This window comes from Neoarius graeffei, chromosome 23, assembly GCF_027579695.1.
Source record: "Neoarius graeffei isolate fNeoGra1 chromosome 23, fNeoGra1.pri, whole genome shotgun sequence".
NCBI classification, from domain to species: domain Eukaryota; kingdom Metazoa; phylum Chordata; class Actinopteri; order Siluriformes; family Ariidae; genus Neoarius; species Neoarius graeffei.
In genome coordinates, this window is record NC_083591.1 from 20,286,140 (window position 1) to 20,307,113 (window position 20,974).

The 20,974-nt window shown below is 44.8% G+C and overlaps 1 protein-coding gene across 4 annotated transcripts in view; it reads left to right on the forward strand.

Moving 5' to 3' along the window:
* Positions 1-7,097: 7,097 nt before the first annotated feature.
* urb1 (URB1 ribosome biogenesis homolog) overlaps positions 7,098-20,974 on the forward strand; it is a 430,640-nt gene continuing 416,763 nt past the window's right edge. For all 4 annotated transcript variants that reach the window (XM_060905914.1, XM_060905916.1, XM_060905915.1 and 1 more), the window contains exon 1: positions 7,098-7,295. In XM_060905914.1, the coding sequence (XP_060761897.1) occupies positions 7,166-7,295 (130 nt within the window). In that variant the 5' untranslated portion in view covers positions 7,098-7,165. The remainder of the gene's footprint in view (positions 7,296-20,974) is intronic.

The following is a 20,974-nucleotide window of genomic DNA, read 5'->3' on the forward strand; positions in this document are numbered from 1 at the left end:
TGCTCTGTCCCAGTGTGGCAGCGGGGGCGTGGTCAAGCGCCGGTCTGTGACAGGAGGGCGGAGTCAGGGAAGGTAAGTGGCAGAATCACTACACCTGACTGCAATTAACCTGTTTGTGTGTGTCTTCCCAGTGACCGCGCCCTATTTAGGGAGGGAGAGCAGAGGCGCTCTTCCTGAACCAGATGCTGAGTGTGTTTGTGTGTCTGAAAAGTGCATACCTAATTGTGATGCTGAAAAGTGTGGCAATAAAGCCTTCTGTCAAACCTGATCTCTGTCCTGCCGTCCTCTGTTGCTCCACCCACGAACACTGAACCGTTACAGTGGTGCCGAAACCCGGGACCTGGAGCACAGCAGCCTAACAGCCCCATGGAGTCCTCCCCGTTCGCTGAACTGGTCCACGCCCTCGCCACGGCTCAGCAAAGCCAGCACCAGGCGCTACTCACCCTCCGAAAGGAGCAAGAACAGCAGTTCGAGGCCCTGGTGTTGGCCCAACAAGAAGATCGAGAGGCGTTCTGGCACCTCCTCGCGTTGGCGGGGTCCACCAGCGCTCCTACCACGGGCCCGTCTCCCCTCACCATCACCAAGATGGGCCCGCAGGACTACCCCGAGGCGTTCATCACGCTCTTTGAGCAAGTCGCCGAAGCCTCGGGGTGGCCAATGGAGCAGCGCGCGGCGCGCCTCCTCCCCCTGCTAACGGGAGAGGCACAGCTGGCCGCGCTACAGCTCCCCGCCGACCGCCGGCTGGCCTACGCGGACCTCCGCCGGGCCATCCTCCAGCACGTGGGGCGCACCCCAGAACAGCAGCGCCAGCGCTTCCGCGCGTTGCGCTTGGAGGAAGTCGGCCGGCCGTTTGCGTTTGGCCAGCAGCTCTGGGATGCCTGCTGGCGGTGGCTGAGGGCCGACAACCGCGACACCGAGGGAATCATCGACCAGGTGGTGCTGGAACAGTTCGTCGCTCGCTTGCCAGCAGGAACTGCAGAGTGGGTCGGGCAAGTTGCAATCAATAATCAGGTCAGACAGTATTGCATTGGTAATAGCTTTCTGCTGTGGATGACTCACGCTGTAATGCCCAACACGATTGTCCAGGAATTGCGAGATTGAAGGCTGTTGTGGTTCATTTGTGATGCTTTTGTTCATCTGGTATTCTTCAAATCTGTAAGATTTTAAGAATACCAGATATTAAACAGATGTCAGAAAATCCCTTATAGTCACAAATGAATTGTATTGAAACTACTCTTTATTACTCATATTATTAATATCAATTACTCATAAATTAATATCATTGTGTTACGAATTGTATGTGTATGTATTGTATGTCTTTGTAGGTGGCTAAAATACGTGTTGCTGCTGACAGCTGCTGCTGTCTACTATGTGTGATACTGTACATTGACTAACGTTATGTATGTTATGTACGTATGTTATGTACCTCATACAACCCCGCTTAAAAAAAATCATTTAACAAATGTATGAATAAGGAAGTGAACTCACAGTGGACGCAACAGATTACCGTGTTTGCAATGTAACATTAACAGTGAGTTTACAGCCTCATTGATTTAACTACACAGCAAAGAAAAGTTAGCCAATAAACGTTAGCTTTCATTCAGAACTTACCGTTCTTTGTGCAACGAAGTTGGAAGTTGTTGTGTCTCCGTCTGTACTCTTTGACCTGCATGTTTTGCATACTGCAATTCGTTTTTTGTTGACCACCTCGTAGTTTTTATACCCGAACGAAACTATCTTTGGTATCATTTTTTCTAACTGGCGCATTGTTTGACAGTTCCTCTTTATTGGTTGTCCTGCAATTTGATTGGATGGATGCTGTCGGATCAAAACAACGTGGATCTCATTTGATGTTGTGCCGACAGCACAGACGCACACATACACATAATGAAAGATCTCATCTCATTATCTCTAGCCGCTTTATCCTGTTCTACAGGGTCGCAGGCAAGCTGGAGCCTATCCCAGCTGACTACGGGCGAAAGGCGGGGTACACCCTGGACAAGTCGCCAGGTCATCACAGGGCTGACACATAGACACAGACAACATTCACGCCTAGGGTCAATTTAGAGTCACCAGTTAACCTAACCTGCATGTCTTTGGACTGTGGGGGAAACTGGAGCACCCAGAGGAAACCCATGCGGACACGGGGAGAACATTCAAACTCCACACAGAAAGGCCCTCGCTGGCCACGGGGCTTGAACCCAGACCTTCTTGCTGTGAGGCAACAGCGCTAACCACTACACCACCGTGCCGCCATAATGAAAGATACGTTCCTTAATAACATACTTTTTAATCTTTGGGTTTTTGGGAAAGCAGCAAGTCTTGTTAAGTCAAAAGGCTCAAGTCCAAGTGAAGTCACGAGTCGTTGATGTTAAAGTCCAAGTCGAGTTGCAAGTCTCTTTACATTTTGTCAACCAAACAACCAAAACAATACACTAATAGCAACAGATAGTATATCAGCACGTATGAGCATCAGGTCAGGGAAATAATGTAGGCATAAATGAAATATCATATCATATATACAGAATGGGTTTAAGTGTATATTTCATCTGGGTTCCTGCTCATGTAGGGGTAGAAGGAAATGAGGGCATAAACATATTGGCAAAACAATCAATGAAATCACAAACAATTCATCTGCAAATTCCATTATGTAAAGCTGAGGCTAAAACCATCGTTAAGAGTCATACAGAAAAAGTACGGCAGGAGTACTAGGACATCAGTGAAACAGAAAGACATCTCTTCAATAAACAAAATAATGTGGGTGTTGGGAGAAGGGTGGGGAGAAACAGAAGAGAGGAAACCGTCATCACCTGTCTAAGAATAGGCCATACAGCACTCAACAAGACACTTCTTGGAATATGAAAACATCCGACTGGGTTATGCAGATATTGTAATCAGCCAGAATCAGTGCAGCATGTGGTAGTGGAACGTGACTTCTATAAAGAGAGAAAGAAACTAAGTGACGCACTTAAAGCTTAACCTCACTCTAGAGAATATCTTAGGTAAGACATTAGGACATATATTCATTTATATGTCGATGACACTGTATTGTACTCTTCCGGTGCCAGTATTTCTCAAATTCAGCAATCTCTCCAATCAGACTTCAATAAAGTGCAACAGTCTCATCTCATCTCATTATCTCTAGCCGCTTTATCCTTCTACAGGGTCGCAGGCAAGCTGGAGCCTATCCCAGCTGACTATGGGCGAAGGGCGGGGTACACCCTGGACAAGTCGCCAGGTCATCACAGGGCTGACACTAAGGCTACGTTTACATTAGACCGTATCTGTCTCGTTTTCTTCGCGGATGCACTGTCCGTTTACATTAAACCACCTGGAAAAGCTGGGAAACGGGAATCCGCCAGCGTCCACGTATTCAATCTAGATCGTATCTGGTCCGGTGCTGTGTAAACATTGAGATACGCGAATACGCTGTGCTGAGCTCTAGCTGGTGTCCTCATTGGACAACGTCACTGTGACATCCACCTTCCTGATTCGCTGGCGTTGGTCATGTGACGCGACTGCTGAAAAACGGCGCGGACTTCCGCCTTGTATCACCTTTCATTAAAGAGTATAAAAGTATGAAAATACTGCAAATACTGATGCAAATACTGCCCTTTGTGTAGTTATGATTGTCTTTAGGCTTGCCATCCTTCCACTTGCAAGTAGTAAGTGATATGCACTGGGATCACACACACAGCGGCTCAGTCCCGAATCGTGGCTTGTGCACTTCACTCGCGCGCTGTGTGAGCTGCGCAGGGCCGGAGTGCGCACCCTCCAGAGGGCACTCGCTGTTCAGGGCGGAGTGATTTGGAGCGCAGGATGCCTGCGGAGCCGAGCGTATCCGTGTATTGGTGTTGCTGTGTGCACGGCTAACGGTTTTAGTGTAAACGCGAATCGTTTTAAGAACGTTAATCTGATGATCCGCTGATTCGACGTAATGTAAACGTAGCCATAGACACAGACAACCATTCACACTCACATTCACACCTACGGTCAATTTAGAGTCACCAGTTAACCTAACCTGCATTGTCTTTGGACTGTGGGGGAAACCGGAGCACCCGGAGGAAACCCACGCAGACACGGGGAGAACATGCAAACTCCACACAGAAAGGCCCTCGCCGGCCCCGGGGCTCGAACCCAGGACCTTCTTGCTGTGAGGCGACAGCGCTAACCACTACACCACCGTGCCGCCCCAAGTGCAACAGTGGTTTCTTTCAAATAAGCTTCTCCTGAATAAGGAAAAATCGTACAGTATGCCTTTTTTGTACTCGACCTGGCTCTCTGTCATTGACTAATTGGTCAATTACTCTTCTTGATGGAACATTACTTAAAAGAGTGGAGGAGTTTAAATACTTAGGTGTCTGGCTTGACTCTCAGCTATCCTTCAAACCCCATATTAATGCAATCTCCAAAAAAATAACTGGTTGTTTAAAATCTCTTTATCGTTCAGTAGACTGCTTTTCACAAGAAGTCCGGAAAAGAATTGTAACCCAGTTACTTCTTCCAATATTTGATTATGCGGATGTTGTCTATGGCAACACCTCTGAAACACATCTTCGCCCTCTTAATGTATTATATAACAGTCTCTGTAGATTTGTACTTAGATGTCCGTATAGGACACATCACTGTGTGATGTATGAAACTTTGGACTGGCCAGCTCAGAAGGCAGCTCCATTGGTCAACCCTAATTTTCAAATGTATTCATTTAAAGGCTCCTCCTTACTTGAAACAGTTATTAACTCCTTTAAGCTCTCCTTACAGTTTACGGCACATTGACCATTTGTTTCTAGTTACACCTAGAATTCGCAAAGAAATTGGTTGTCGTGCATTTAAGTTTAAAGCACCATCAGACTGGAACAGCCTTCCTTCAACACTCAGGTCCATTTCTTCCCTTCACATTTTTAGATTATCTCTAATTACTCATTTTCAAACATCTTGCTCCTGTTTCTGAATGTTTTTTTGTTTGCTTGTTTGTTTTTGTTTTTTCTCTTTTTTTGGATTAGTTGTACTGATACCGTATGATACCGTATATAAATGACATTACTGTAGTATGCTGGGTGGGGGTAGTGGGGTAGTTTGGAGAGCAACGTTGGCAAGTGTGTGAGTGTGTTTGTGTATATGTCTATATGTCTATTGTGTATATGTGTATATGTTTAGTGTGTGTATTTAAGTTCTGTTTTTTTTTCTTTTTTGTATTGTTATTAGGACCCCCTTGAAAATGAGATGCCACATCTCAAGTGATTATCCTCAAAATAAAAAAATTATATGGCCAACTAATAACATTTTTAAAAGAAACAGGTGTAATCGAGAAAATGTTTTTTTTTTAATTAAAATTTCTTGCTTTCTTTTCCTGCCAATCTTCGGTTTCACACTCCAATCCAGTAGGTGGCGGTAATTCACCTTTAAGCTGGCATGCCAACTGCCGTTAAACCTAAAAGAAGAAGAAGAGGAACCCCACGTGTATTAATGTCTTAACGACTTCGGTGTAATATTTTTTTTTTTCAATTGGAAAGATGCAAAAAAGTCCTTAATGTGATGCGATGCCTACGTGGTACAGATTGGGGAGCAAATAGACATGCCTTGAGGTCAATATACACTGGCCTAATAAGGTCTGTACTGGATTATGGTAGTTTCATTTATGGCTCAGCAGCCAATACGTTACTGAAGAAACTGGATGTGGTCCAGAACCAAGCATTAAGGCTGTGTTGTGGTGCCATGAACACCACCCCTGTGGCGGCCATACAAGTTGAGATGGAGGACATGCCCCTTCATCTCAGAAGGGATCAGCTTGCCTCTGTATTTTGGGTAAATCTGAAAGGACATAGAGTTGACCACATAAGCCAGTGTGTATTACAGCCATGTCAAGAAAGGTTGCAGGCACACTCCAGGAGTTATGGTTGGACGATTGGTGAAAGGGTGAAAGGTATGGCTATTGGGGACCTGAAAATCAGCCCTACTGTGTTTATTCCACCTACTCCGCCTTGGGTTATGGAAGGGGTGCCCACTGATTTCCTGCTGCTGGAAGAAAAACAAGGTGAAGAACTGGATAAATACAGAGTGCAAGAGTATTTAAATGAGAAATATTGGGATGAGGTTAAAATATTTACAGATGCCTCCAAACAAACAGATGGATCAGTTGGGGTTGCATTTGTCATCCCTGAACACAGCACTGAAGTAGGCATGAGAGTCACGGATGACTTGGCCGTCTACACGGCTGAATTAGTTGCTGTGTGGATTGCACTGCAGTGGGTGGAGCGGAATAGGCCTGACAAGGTAGTTATTGCCTCAGACTCCAGTTCTGCGCTGATCAGCATTGATACCTGGCAGTCAAAATCAAGGCAGGATGTAGTGTCCAATATATCACAAGTCTGCAACACCTTGCTAAAAAACGGAGTAAAACTTTCTTTTGTATGGGTACCTGCTCACATAGGAGTAGCAGGCAATGAAATGGCTGATAGCTGTGCCAAAAAAGCTGCCAGCAACAGCAATGTTGAGTTAGAAGTGGACTACAGCAAGGCTGAAGTCAAAAGCATAATAAAAAGAAAAACTAGAGAATCATGGCAGTCTCTATGGGACAGTGGACGTACTGGAAGGCATTTATACAGCATACAAAATAGTATAGGTCGATGTAGATCCTCAAACAGGAGTAAGGGAGAAGAAGACATTCTTTCAAGGATGAGATTTGGGCACACTAGGCTGAACGTCACCCTAGCACTTATGGGTAAGCATGTAGATGGAAGATGTGAGTTTTGTGGTAGCCCAGAATCTGTACAACATGTCATGTGTGAATGTCCTGAATATCAAGCAGAAAGGAATGTTTTAATGGAACAGCTGAGAAAAGAAAAAACTAAGTTTGAGTATACAGGAACTTTTGAAAGTAAGCTCAGGCCATGTCTGCTATAATTATGTTTTTAAGTTTCTGAGGGATACAGGGCTTATTCAGAGGATCTAGTGTCACCAATCTTTTTTTTTTTATCACCCAGGTTAGTTGTAGAATAGGCTCTTGAACCATACCCCTGTCCAGCAGGTGGCGGTAATGCACCTCATACGTTAAGTTGCTAACCGCCATAAAAATCCAAGAAGAAGAATATTTTTCATTAAACCCAAAAGAAGACGACCACGTGTATTAATGTCTTTCCGGCTTCGGTGTAATCTGGGTTAAACCATGGCGAATAAACGTCAAAACACGGATTTAAAGTCCCTCATACCAGATAAGAAAGTTAAAGAAAATAAAAGCGAGTTTAATGGGACTGTTTTTAAATCCATGCTAAAGGATTCCAGTAGAGCGTTCAATGGTAAGTGGAAGCATGTTCGAGATTGCTACAGAATTTATCAAGCTGTTTTCTCTGACAACGTCACCAGTTATGTAACTAGGTGTGGAAATGTGTAATCTGTCTCTTGCTTTTTTGGGGGTGAATTTACATGTTCGAGTAATTTCTGGGGCAGCCATATCCTGCCTGAAGGTTCGAGAAGCCTTAGGCCCAAAGGGTCGCCGGTTCGGTTCCCGGGACCGGCAGGAAAATAAAATGTGAGGGGAGTTGAGTGATTGAACAGCACTTTCTCTTCCTTTGTATCATGGTTTGAACAAGGCACCGAACCTCTAACTGCTCCCTAACTGCATAGCTGTAGCATAGTTCTGGGTATGCGTGTGTTAACTACTTCAGATGGCTTAAAGGCAGAGGAGGAATTTCGAGTGTACATGTGCCAAAAATAAAACGTGTACCTCTGGAGTGGACAGAAAATCAACAACTTTTGAAAATATTTTCAAAACTTATGCGGCTAAAGCTCGCTGAAATTGTCAAAACTACTGCGCTTCGATGACGGAGTTACTAATAGCTAGAGACGTGTCGTCTATGAACAATTCGTTCTTTTTGAGCCAATCGTTCATAGCGCCAGGGAGTAACGAGTCGTCTCTATGAGTAATTTCATTCGTTTATCTCCTGCCGATGTGCGCCATTCAGATTCTGATCTTTTCACAAACCGGTTTTTCGGTTCGAGTTTCTCGTTCACTGGCCCATTTCATAAAACCCGTAGTTATGATTCGTAAATGAATCAGTTGTCCTTACACTAGGAAGTGTAAGGACAACTGATTCATTTACGAATCATAACTACGGGTTTTTGGTTTTGGCTGACCAGCATGGTTGTTATTTAACTTTAATTGTATTTGACTTTATTTTAACAATATATTTTAGTATTTATTTAACTTTTATTTTCATCCAAGTTTGAGCTAGGGGTGGGTATTGCCTAGGACCTCACGATATGATGCGCATCACGATACTTGAGTCACGATACGATATTGCGATATCAAAATTTTGCGATATATTGCGATATTCTACATAGTTCACTGAAAAATGTAAAATGCATTATGCATCTTAAAATCCGAGTTGCATGTACATCAGATGATAGTGATAATTCATGGGACAAACTGAGTCAAAACAAATGTAATTCAAATTATCCATGCCATTTTATTGTAACTATACAAGCGCAAGTTACAACATATTTGCAGGAACAACACACTGTCTGAAACACATTGAAAAGTGCAGTGTGCATCTTAGTCTCCCTGAGCACAATTATGAAACAAAGTGCAGTGTTGGTCAGTGTCCACACACTGAAACTGAATTGAAACCTCAGTGAATCATGTTTCTTCTGAACTTAGAGTAAATACTCAAAATAAAATGCAGTGTCTCACACACACTAAAATTGAAAATGCAAAATAAAGTGCAGCTTCTTGCCTTAGGCCTTAAATGACAAAATTAAGTTCACAGTTACAGTAAGTCACACATCACTGAAGTAGATGGGAGGACTTTGGTGCTGTCCAGTGTAGTTTGCTTCGGGTCGGGTTTTGGTGGCTCCGGCTGAGCTAATATGTTGGGGCGGTGTCGTGCTAAGTAAGTTCACAAGTTTGTTGTGTTACCTGAATATCTAACTGGAGCGAAACAGGTTTTGCAAAGTGCGTACTCTTTGTCCAGCTCACTGTTTTTTTTTTTTTTTTTCTCCTTTCCTTTGGAATCCAAAGTACCTCCAAACATCTGCCTTAAAGTTTGGCGGCGGCGTCTCTAGGTTTACGTTAACAGCCATGCTTGCTTGTTTTTTTTCCCTCACTGCAACCGCCGGGGAAAAAAGAGAAGACAAAGAGTGCCTTGCAGTGAGGTAGTGGCACAGTGACACCTCGCGGAGCAGAGGTGCGGAAGTCGTACTGGATTTACAACCCGTCTGAAACATGATTTATTATTTGAAAAAATATCGATATTCAAATTGAGTATCGATATTGAATTGGAAGACAAAGTATCGTGATATATCGCCTTATCGATATTTTTGCCCACCCCTAGTTTGAGCAAGACTCCTAACCCCCAGGCTGCTCTGGGTATGTTGTATGTTGCTCTGGATAAGAGCGTCTGTTAAATGCCTGTAATGTAATGTAATGTAATTTTGTCTGCTCTTCAGAGATGTATATTGTTTATAGTGTATACATTGTTTATATTACATATTGGTTGTAAAACAATACATCTTAAATTTTATATAAGGTTGTTAGTTATACTTTGCCAAATACCGTCAGTCCACTTTCAATAAAAATAGCTGTTTAGGGAGAGGCTAATAACATGAAGTAATTAGTTCACAAATCTTAACTATGGGTCTTGTGTTTTGAGTCTCTCATTATTCACCTGGTTACAACAGTCACATGATCAATCCTGTTACTGGAGAGGGGAGCTGGCTAACGTTAGCTGTTCCACTGGTCCAGAATTTCCATTGCTGTCTGTGTGTAATGTAGCTGTTGAATGGATGTTTAATTTGCCTTTCCATTGGAACGAGTTCAGATACTGCAGGTCTTCAGTGACCAGATAAGCTGAAGTTAATCCTTGACTTGCAAGTGATGTCAAAGCAAAATAGAAACCCGGATGTCGGCCATGTTGGTGGATATACAAATGTGGAGTCAAGCGACATTCTATGCAAAACATAGTCACGTGTGCGCCTCTGTTTTCCCACTGCTTTAAGCGTTCTTTTAGCTGTGCCATATCTTTGTGCTGTATGTGGTTGTGGTCACAACAGTACTTGTGACTGTGGCACGTTCCGATATTTTAGACTTCCCTCCATGATTCGGAAAGAGGGCGAGGAAACTGAGGCTTAGTACAGAGAGGAGACGAGGGGATCAGGACACCTCGTCCAAAGCCTTTTTTATACGCACTATCAATTATTTTATATTTCAGGTATTCCAGTGTTTGTGAACGAAAGCCCTGCGAGAGTGCTGCTTGGTGCCTAAAGATTTAATATGATCCTGCCGGCTTTAAAAATTAACTCTACCGGGGGAACTCGCAGCAAAGCCAAACTTTACAGGCACCTCCCTCTAAGCTGCCTCCTTCAAAAGCGCACAGTCTCGGGTTGGTAGGACCGTGCCTCAGCCCAGGATTTGCAAACGAAGCTCCCGTGAGAGTGCTGCTCGGCGCCTGAAGATTTACTATGATTCAGCCGGAAACATAAGACATGAATGTGAGCAGCCTGCAATGACAAGGGAGTTAACTCATCCCAGGGTCAGCAAGTGGCATGGGCTTACATAGTTACCCCCCTTAGTACACTCTTTAGGGTCGAAGCACACATACTATGGCACTCATTTGCTTTACAAAAATGTGTTTTGCTTCGGTCAAATACCACTGAGAATTCCTCCTTTTTTCGAACAAACAAACAAATACCTGAAATATAAAATAATTGATAATGCGTATGAAAATGTCTTTGGATGAAATGTCTTAACTATTGGACGAAGTGACCCTGTGTTCGTACTTGATGGTCGGTAGAAGCGTCTTCAGAAAAGTCTGACTTTTTTTTTTTTTTAAATAATATGGGTCAAAACCACACGTCTATCTTTTTTCTTTGTATCGAGTCTTTGCTTGACTGTTCAAATCGTGGTAATACTGAGAAAATTCAGCATAGTTTACAGACATGCTTTCAGTGGCTGCCATCCGAGTTGCTTTGTATATCCACCATCGCGGCGGACACTCATGACATAGCATGTTTTGATCATGTAGTTGCAAGCTTTACTTATTAATCAATTTATTTATTTATTAAATTTTATTGATAGGAACAGTGCTCTCCTATGTGCGATTGAAATAATCGGTCATTTCAACCAAATAACTCAACTAGCTATGGCAGGGCTCGACATTAACGGTTGTCCGCTTGTCCTGGACAAGTGATCCTTTATGTCGGACAAGTTCATCGTCTCAGTTACTTGTCCGATCGGACAAGTGCCAAAATACGCCGATATTTGGGTTACATATCAAATTCATCAGTTTATTCACATGATTTCCGAAGCATCTCACTCGACATATTGTTTTGATGAATCACCGGATGTTTCTCTTCGGAAAGAGCAATGTGCGCATGCGCAATATTCTGCTTGGGAAACCGGCCAATACCGCTTCGTGTATTTGAGCTGAAAAGTAAACGGTCATTTACCAGACCCTCCAGGATTTTGCGATGTTGCGATTTGCAACATCAATGCAAATTCAACCAATCCCCGTGAATTCAGGGCAGTGTTGGATATAATTGCAATCACCGCAACTTTCCTGCAAATTTGACCAATCGTTGGCGTGGTCTTGAGGTGACGTCAACAAACTACCTTCCGCCTCACTTCCGTGTATACGTTCAAGAGAAGTAGCATGCACGAGTCAGTGTTTTATATAGGCTTAAATTCTGTGACTGAAAGTGTGTTATGTTTACAGTGAAGGACTGTGTGCACTTTACATTATTTTTTACTTACCGTAAAATACCAAATAATAGCCCGGGCGATTATTTGTCTCAATCACGTAAGAGACCCGGCGCGTATTAGAGACTAGGCGGCTATTTGGAACAAGCGATTAATTCCTTCTTCACAAACACCTTCCCCAAAATCTACCTCAAAACGGGGAAAAAAATCATTCTCAGATAGGCCTACTTTTAACCAGTATAACTTAGTTTCTTTAGAGTTAGATTACAGATAGCACGGTGCCGACTTCGGGGAATTTTGAAGACGCAGAATGCATCTTCGCATGGCACAGTCGGGGTGGATAAAGGATAAATCACACACCTTTTCCTGTTAATGACTAGTTAAGCGCATGCTTTACAAAATAATCAAGAAACCACACCATTGTCTGTGCGCAGCACTGTGATTTAATTACTCTGCAAAGTTATGGTCACTTGCTATCACCCTCACCCATGCAGCCTCCACCCTTTGCGCTTCGCGATGTCTGTCAATCTGAAATTGCATGGAGGGCGTTGAAGCAACATAATTAGGATGCGAAGTGTCAAACCAAAGGGTTTTTTCTTATGCTGAAAAATAAGTGACCTGCAGTGGCTACATACTGTCATCTTGCATCACGTTTCTCTCCAAGACGTCTCCCTATTTGGCCGATATGAGCCTATTCCCCGAGTGAGTTGGTACGGTGGCTCGACCCCGTAGAAAACTTAAAGTTCGGATGAAAGTTAGTTGAATAGGTTACTGACTTGTAGGCCTACATGTTGCCTGCCTGACGCGTGCTTCTGCCCAACTTGCACGACAGATTACTTGTTGAAAAGGCCCCTTGGATTAGATTGGCCGCGAGCAGACTGAAATGCATGTTAGAACGCTCTCACCTTTTTTGTAAAGCGTCTTCCAGATCCGAATGGGTAAGGGCAAGTGAAATGGTATAAGGTCTTTAATAAAACTCAGTGTGTGCTTTGACGCATGCATTCGGCAATTTAGGTCGTTTAACAGAAGCAGCAGTCCAACCTTGGAAACCCGCAGTCCTCAATGTCACCACACACGCTGGCTTTCGTTGGGTATACCCAAAGGGGTGGCTAAGACATCTGTCAAAAGTTACGGAGTTGCATTCCTCAAGAAATATTACGGTAGACCAAGATTATAACATTGAAATGGCATGTTTATTATCACGTAACAAAATGTTGTAAACAGTATTATAGAAATAATTTCATTCATTCATTCATTCATATTGTTTCGGTAGAAAACTATGCAATGCAAAATTGTTTAAACACCAGAAAACCAGAAAAGTGCTGGGCCTCAAGATTCTAGATAGAACGTTCGGACGCTTTTTTTTTTTTTAGACCCCGGCGAGTATTCGGAACCGGCCTTTATTTGTCACAACACACGCGTACACCCGGCCGTTAAAGGGAACTCGGCGGTTAATTGGAACTCGGCTATTATTTGGTATTTTACGGTAATACAAGAAATTAATGGCTGCCAACATTTTTGCCAAAATGGTATTTTATTTTCCGTTGTTTAGGCAGCTTCAGCATCATACTGTGAGAGTCTGTTCAAATTGTTTTTTTTTCTTCTATGAAGCCTGAGCCATTTATTTTATTAGTTTATAATTATTGTTTAATTTAGTCTTCAGGAGAGACTGCCTGCACACAGTACTAGTATTATTTTTTTTTTCTGACATGAAAGCTGAGGCATTTATATTATATTTTAAGGTAACTTCATGTTGTTCTGTGAGGTTCTATGCACTTTAACTTTTGAACCCACAGGTGCATTTGGATAAGTAAAGCTTATTTTTCTGCATTTTTGTAGTCCTGGTAATCTTTTATATTGGTAAAGTTGTTAATAGGACCATTTCTCAGTGTCTGTTTTTTTTAATCAATAGTTTTTCAGTAATAACTTAATATTTAATATATCACTCAATTTTAATCACAAAAAGAGAAAATCGCAACAATTTCTCACAACTTTCACTTCCTCCCGCAATGTAATCGCAACAAAAACCTAAAAAACACCGCAACTTTCATCGCAACCATTAAATACCATACAGGAGGCACACTGAATAATTAGACAACAACAATTAATCAATTTGAACTTGTATTCAAAGTTAATAATTTAAAAATGAAAATATATACAATTTTAATTTTGGGCAATTCCATGTAAATGTCAACCTCACCATGCAAAAATAAAGCAACATGTAATACATCAAAACCACTCCCAGAGATATCACCTATTTTACAGATGTGAATAAGTTGAACCAATTTGTAACCAGCCTAATATGTCACTGTCAGTCTTTCTTTCTTATAATGTAAACCCCAAGCTAAAATCAACTTTGATCATGTACAATTCTATATTATTGCCACAAGCCACAGAAATGTATGCTAAAATCCACAAAACAGCAAAACAATAGCCATCCTAAATATTATTTAAGAACTTTGATAGTTTTAGCTGATATTTAGAGTTTTTCAAAGGGTTATGGTGGTTAAATTGCTGATTTTCTAAGCATATGCCATGTCTATTTCAGACGCGTCACATCCATAACGGAATTTCGTCACATCCATAACGCTGACTTTTCCTTCCGAAGCTCTGCATGAAATACAAAATATTTTAAAGATTTTTTAATATTCACCTTGGACCCCTCTATCAAATGGATATCTCCATTTCGACATTAGGTTTACAATTTCACAGAGTTTGATAAAAATGTACAGTCACCCAAGAAAAGTGATACTTTTTCTGTCACATCCATAACGCATCTTTTATTAGCATTTTCTGGCATGCCCTAGATGTACTATGGGAATTGTTCTTGTTCTATCACTTCTCCAGTATGGTACAGCCTTAAAATATGCAACACCTGTTTAAATACTGGGAGACAATAAAACATGCACTGGGTCATTTGTTGCCATTTTGAGTTCAAGTGTCACGTCCATAACGCTGGAATTGCTCTTTTCTGGTTTTCAATTTCTAATAAATTAATGATTCATCTCATCTCATCTTCTCAAGCCGCTTTATCCTTCTACAGGGTCGCAGGCAAGCTGGAGCCTATCCCAGCTGACTACGGGCGAAAGGCGGGGTACACCCTGGACAAGTCGCCAGGTCATCACAGGGCTGACACATAGACACAGACAACCATTCACACTCACATTCACACCTACGGTCAATTTAGAGTCACCAGTTAACCTAACCTGCATGTCTTTGGACTGTGGGGGAAACCGGAGCACCCGGAGGAAACCCACGCGGACACGGGGAGAACATGCAAACTCCACACAGAAAGGCCCTCGCCGGCCCCGGGGCTCGAACCCAGGACCTTCTTGCTGTGAGGCGACAGCACTAACCACTACACCACCGTGCCGCCCAAATTAATGATTGATGGAGTCCAATTTTTTCAGCAGTGAATAGATTTTTGTGTTAAAGTAATTCTGGTGAAATTAGTTTATTACAAATAGTTTTGTTTTTTTTTCCTCAAATTTTTCTTCGGACAAGTCAACTTCACATTCGGACAAGTAAATTACCTTTCAACTTGCCCGACAGGACAAGTGGTTTCAAAAGTTAATGTAGAGCCCTGTATGGTCCAGAAGGTTGCTTAAGAGCTTAACAAATTTAAACTTTTTTGCTTATACTTTACGAAGGGAAGCAAACCATGTTGCTTTTAGTGTTTGAGTGCCACACTAGTTCCGATGAAATTAATTGGGGGGGGGGATTTGTTCATTTTGCCGAACATGATTCAAAGACCCGCATCAGTAAAAAGAACTTCCCATCACTACTCTGGGACCATCTAAAAATTGCACAAGGACAACTGTTATAAAATTGTCATCTACCTTGTAGGATATCTGTGTTGTAATATCCACATTCAGAAACAGGTTGTTAACTCTGCACCATTCTGAAAACTGTTGCACGTCCTCTTAGGATGCTGACCTGTCATTCTTACTGATGAGACTCCCCACAGTTGTCATCAGCAAACTTGATAATGATTCGAACTGTGTGCATTGCTGCAGAGTGAACAGCAGGGGACTGAGCAAACAGCCCTGGGGGAGCCCCAGTGCTCAGTATGGTGGTGCTGGAAGTTCTGCTCCCAATCTGGACTGACTGAGGTCTCTGTCAGGAAGTCCAGGATCCAGTTGCAGAGGGAGGTGTTCAGACCCAGCAGGCTCAGCTTTCCAATTAGCCACTGAGAAATTATTGCGTTGAATGCTGAACTGAAGTCTATGAACAGTGTTCGAATGTATGTGTCTGTAGTATTATACCAGGTGGGGGGTAGCACAGAAGCACAGCAGGCCAGAACTGAGTTCTCAATAACTCTTTTATTTTCAAGCTTTTCAGCGTTCGCTCGTACACACACACACACACACACACACACACACACACACACACACGCACGTACGTGTTCTGGTCGGGAGAGCTCCCTTCCTCTGCTCTCCCTCTCCTCTTATAGGGCACGGTCACTGAGGAAGACACACAAACACAGGTTAATTCCCATCAGGTGCAGTGATTCTGCCACTTACTTTCCCTGACTCCGCCTTCCCTTCACAGACCGCCGCTTGACCCCGCTGCTTGACCACGCCCCTGCTGCCACATACCCCCACCGCCCGACTCAGGCCGGGGAGCCGTCCCGCCTGCAGCCGACCCCCCCCCCCCCCCCCCCCCCCCCCCGACCCCCCCGACGGGAGAGGAAATCTGCCACAACCATCTGCACGCCTGGCCTGTGGACCACCTCGAACTTAAACGGCTGGAGTGCCAGATACCAACGGGTGATCCGCACGTTGGCATCCTTCATGCGGTGGAGCCACTGCAAGGGCGCGTGGTCCGACCAGAGGGTGAAAGGGCGCCCCCGCAGGTAGTAACGGAGGCCGAGGACCGCCCACTTGATGGCAAGGCATTCCTTCTCTATGGTGCTGTACCTGCCCTCATGCACCGACAGCTTGTGGCTGATGTACAGCACTGGACGGTCCTCCCCCTCCACCTCCTGGGACAGAACAGCCCCCAGCCCTCTGTCCGATGCGTCTGTCTGCAAAACAATGGGGAGAGAAAAGTCAGGGGAGTGTAATAGTGGCCCCCCACACAGTGCAGCCTTTACCTCAGAGAAAGCCCGCTGGCATTGCTCCGTCCACTGGACCAGATCTGGTGCCCCCTTTTTAGTGAGATCAGTCAGTGGGCTGGTGACGTCCGAATAATTAGGTATAAACCTATGATAGTAGCCAGCCAGCCAGCCCCAGGAACTGTCTCACCCCCTTTTTGGTCTTGGGCCTCGGGCAGGCCGCAATTGCTGCTGTCTTATTGATTTGGGGACGCACCTGCCCATTGCCCAAGGGGAAGCCCAGATACCGTACTTCCACCCGCCCAATCGCACACTTCTTTGGGTTGGTTGTGAGCTCTGCTCGCCTCAGTGACCCAAGGATGGCCCTTAGGTGTTCTAGGTGCCGCGGCCAGTCATTGCTATAAAACATGCACTGGGTCATTTGTTGCCATTTTGAGTTCAAGTGTCACATCCATAATGCTGGAATTGCTCTTTTGGGCTGTTTGGGGCGCCCGCTACATTCCAGCGGCTTATGGACAGGGCCCTCCGCCCCCACGCCACCTATGCAGCTGCATACCTGGACGACACTCTTAGCAATTCTAATTGTCAAATCCAGTGTCGAATAAAAGCGAGCCGTGCCGAGTCGATCGAGCAACTTGTCAATATGAGGCATTGGGTATACCCAATGCCTCATATTGACAAGTTGCTCGATCGACTCGGCACGGCTCGCTTTTATTCGACACTGGATTTGACAAAGGGATATTGGCAGATCCCCTTGACTCCGCTATCCCAAGAGAAAACATCCTTTTCCACACCGTTTGGCTTACACCAGTTCGTCACACTTCCTTTTGAGCAATTCCAGCGTTATGGATGTGACACTTGAACTCAAAATGGCAACAAATGACCCAGTGCATGTTTTATTGTCTCCCAGTATTTAAACAGGTGTTGCATATTTTAAGGCTGTACCATACTGGAGAAGTGATAGAACAAGAACAATTCCCATAGTACATCTGGGGGATGCCAGAAAATGCCAATAAAAGATGCGTTATGGATGTGACAGAAAAAGTATCACTTTTCTTGGGTGACTGTACATTTTTATCAAACTCTGTGAAATTGTAAACTTAATGTCGAAATGGAGATATCCATTTGATAGAGGGGTCCAAGGTGAATATTAAAAAATCTTTGTTTAAAATATTTTGTATTTCATGCAGAGCTTCGGAAGGAAAAGTCAGCGTTATGGATGTGACAATTCCGTTATGGATGTGACGCGTCTGAAATAGACATGGCATATGTTTAGAAAATCAGCAATTTAACCACCATAACCCTTTGAAAAACTCTAAATATCAGCTAAAACTATCAAAGTTCTTAAATAATATTTAGGATGGCTATTGTTTTGCTGTTTTGTGGATTTTAGCATACATTTCTGTGGCTTGTGGCAATAATATAGAATTGTACATGATCAAAGTTGATTTTAGCTTGGGGTTTACATTATAAGAAAGAAAGACTGACAGTGACATATTAGGTTGGTTACAAATTGGTTCAACTTATTCACATCTGTAAAATACAGGCCTAGGTGATATCTCTGGGAGTGGTTTTGATGTATTACATGTTGCTTTATTTTTGCATGGTGAGGTTGACATTTACATGGAATTGCCCAAATTCGTCAAACTTAGACACTGCGTTGACTTTTCTATAGTCCACACAGAACTGGACCAACCCGTCAGCCTTGGGAACCAAGACCACCGGACTGCTCCAGTCACTGTGGGACTCCTCGACGATGCCCATTTCGAGCATGGCCTCGAGTTCTTCCTGAACCGCCTTTTTCTTGTGTTCGGGTAGTCTGTAAGGGCGGCTGCGCGCTACTACCCCTGGGGGCGTCTCAATGTGGTGTTCTATGAGGTGGGTGCGGCCGGGCAGGGGCGAGAACACATCAGAAAATTCTATTTGCAACTGGGCTACCTCTGTGAGCTGGGTCGGGGAGAGGTGGTCTCTACAGGGGACTGGAGCGGTGGGCGATGTCAATTTTCCCTTTTGAACTTCTGGCCCCAGCTCCGCCTTCTCTGGAACCACCGACACCAACGCCACGGGGACCTCCTCGTTCCAAAGTTTTAACAGATTGAGGTGGTAAATCTGTAATGCCCCACCCCTGTCCGTTCGCCTCACCTCAAAGTCGACGTCTCCGACTCGCCGTGTGACCTCAAAGGGTGCTTGCCACCTGGTGATTTAATTTGGAGCTCGACGTGGGCAACAACACGAGTACTTTATCTCCCGGTGTGAACTCCCTAAGGTGTGTGCCCCTGTCGTACAGACGGACTTGACGTTCTTGGGCCTGCTGCAAATTCTCCTGGGTTAGGTGCGTGAGGGTGTGGAGTTTGGCGCACAGTTCAATAATGTACTGAATTTCATTTTTACTTGTTGAAGGTCCCTCCTCCCAATTTTCACGCAGCCCATCTAGAATGCTACGCGGCTTAGGCCCATATAATAATTCGAACAGGGAGAACCCCGTGGAGGCTTGTGGGACCTCTTGCACTGTGAATAACAGGGGTTCGAGCCATTTATCCCAGTTGCGTGCATCCTCGCGCGTACACATTTTTTTAAATTATGTTTTTGAGGGTGCGGTTGAACTGTTCGACTAAGCCATCCATTTGTGGGTGATAAACACTGGTGCGGATAGGCTTAATTCCCAGTAACCCATACAGTTCGTGCAGTGTGCGTGACATAAACGTAGTGCCTTGATCAATCAGAATCTCTTTGGGGATTCTGACTCGGGAGATGACGTGGAAGAGTGCTTCCGCAATACTGCGTGCTGAGACATTGCGAAGAGGCACTGCTTCCGGATATCGCGTTGCATAGTCTACCTGAACTAAAATAAAGTGATATCCTCGTGTTGACCGATCTAATGGCCTGACGAGATCCATCCCAATTCTTTTGACCGGGGTCTCGATTAATGGCAGAGGGCACAGAGGCGCTTTTGGAATGGCCGCTGGATTTACTAACTGGCATTCGTGGCACGCCGTACACCACCTATGGACATCGCCACGAATTCCTGGCCAATAGAATCGGGCCATTATTCGGGCTAGTGTCTTATCCTGCCCTAAGTGTCCGGCCATGGGATTGAAGTGAGCCGCCTGGAATATAAATTCCCGGGGGCTCTTTGGGATTAAAAGCTGAGTTATCAGCTCCTTATTCTGAGTGTCCTGCGTCACTCGGTATCCTTCAAAATGGGGAAGGACAGGGTGGCATTTGGCTGGAGCGTTTGACCATCGATTACTCTCACTTGGTCAAACCCATGCCGCAGAGTCTCGTTTCGCGACTGCTCTAACGGGAAATCCGTGAGGGATTCCCCGAGAGAAGGAGGAGGAGCCTGCTGCTCCTCACTCTGACAGTGATGACGTGGATGGCTCTGTGACAGCTGCTCCCGCCAAATCCACACCGGGACCTCCCCCCGCTAAATTATGGCAGGCCCCACTCTTCAATAGATGAGTCATTAATTCCCTGAATCCCGGCCAATCAGTCCCCAAAATTATCGAGTGGGTAAGGCGAGGATTAACCGCCGCCTTTACTCTAAATTTCTCCCCTCGAAATAGAATGTGGACCGACACTAAAGGGTAGTTGTGAACATCCCCGTGCACACATAACACCTTCACCAACTGTGCTCTCCCCAATGCCTCGTCTTGCACCAGGCTTTGGTGGATTGAGGTCTGATTACAGCCGGAGTCCACCAAAGCCTGATACGTATCCCCTTGAATACTCACCGGTATGCGATACACTCCGGCCCGATCGAGGGCGGTTCCTGGCGCGTCAGACCACTGCGCCCACCTCCATTGCCGAGCACTGATGCTGGAGGTGCCCCGGTTCCCCGCAGTGCCAGCATACCGGCCCAGGCTCTCTCTCTGCACCGGTGTTCCGGAGACCCCTCACCTGAGGGAGGGGGAAGACAGACACAGAAGTGGGAAATGGTAGGACATCGCTGGTGCGGCGGGCCGGCTGGGGTGGAGCCGGCCCCCGCCTCCGCGGTGGGGGAATGGGGTGAGGACGAGGACCAGAAGGGTGGAGAGGGGAGAAGGGGAGACACGCTGTCCTGCCGTCGGAACGGCTGCCATACAGTCCTCCGCCAGCTCGATGGCCTGATCCAGCGATGCCGGGTGATGGCACTGGACCCACTCTGCGATTTCTTCTGGAAGTCGAGGGACGAATTGCTCCAGCGCCACCAGATCGACGACGCAGAGGGACTCACGGTTGTCGGC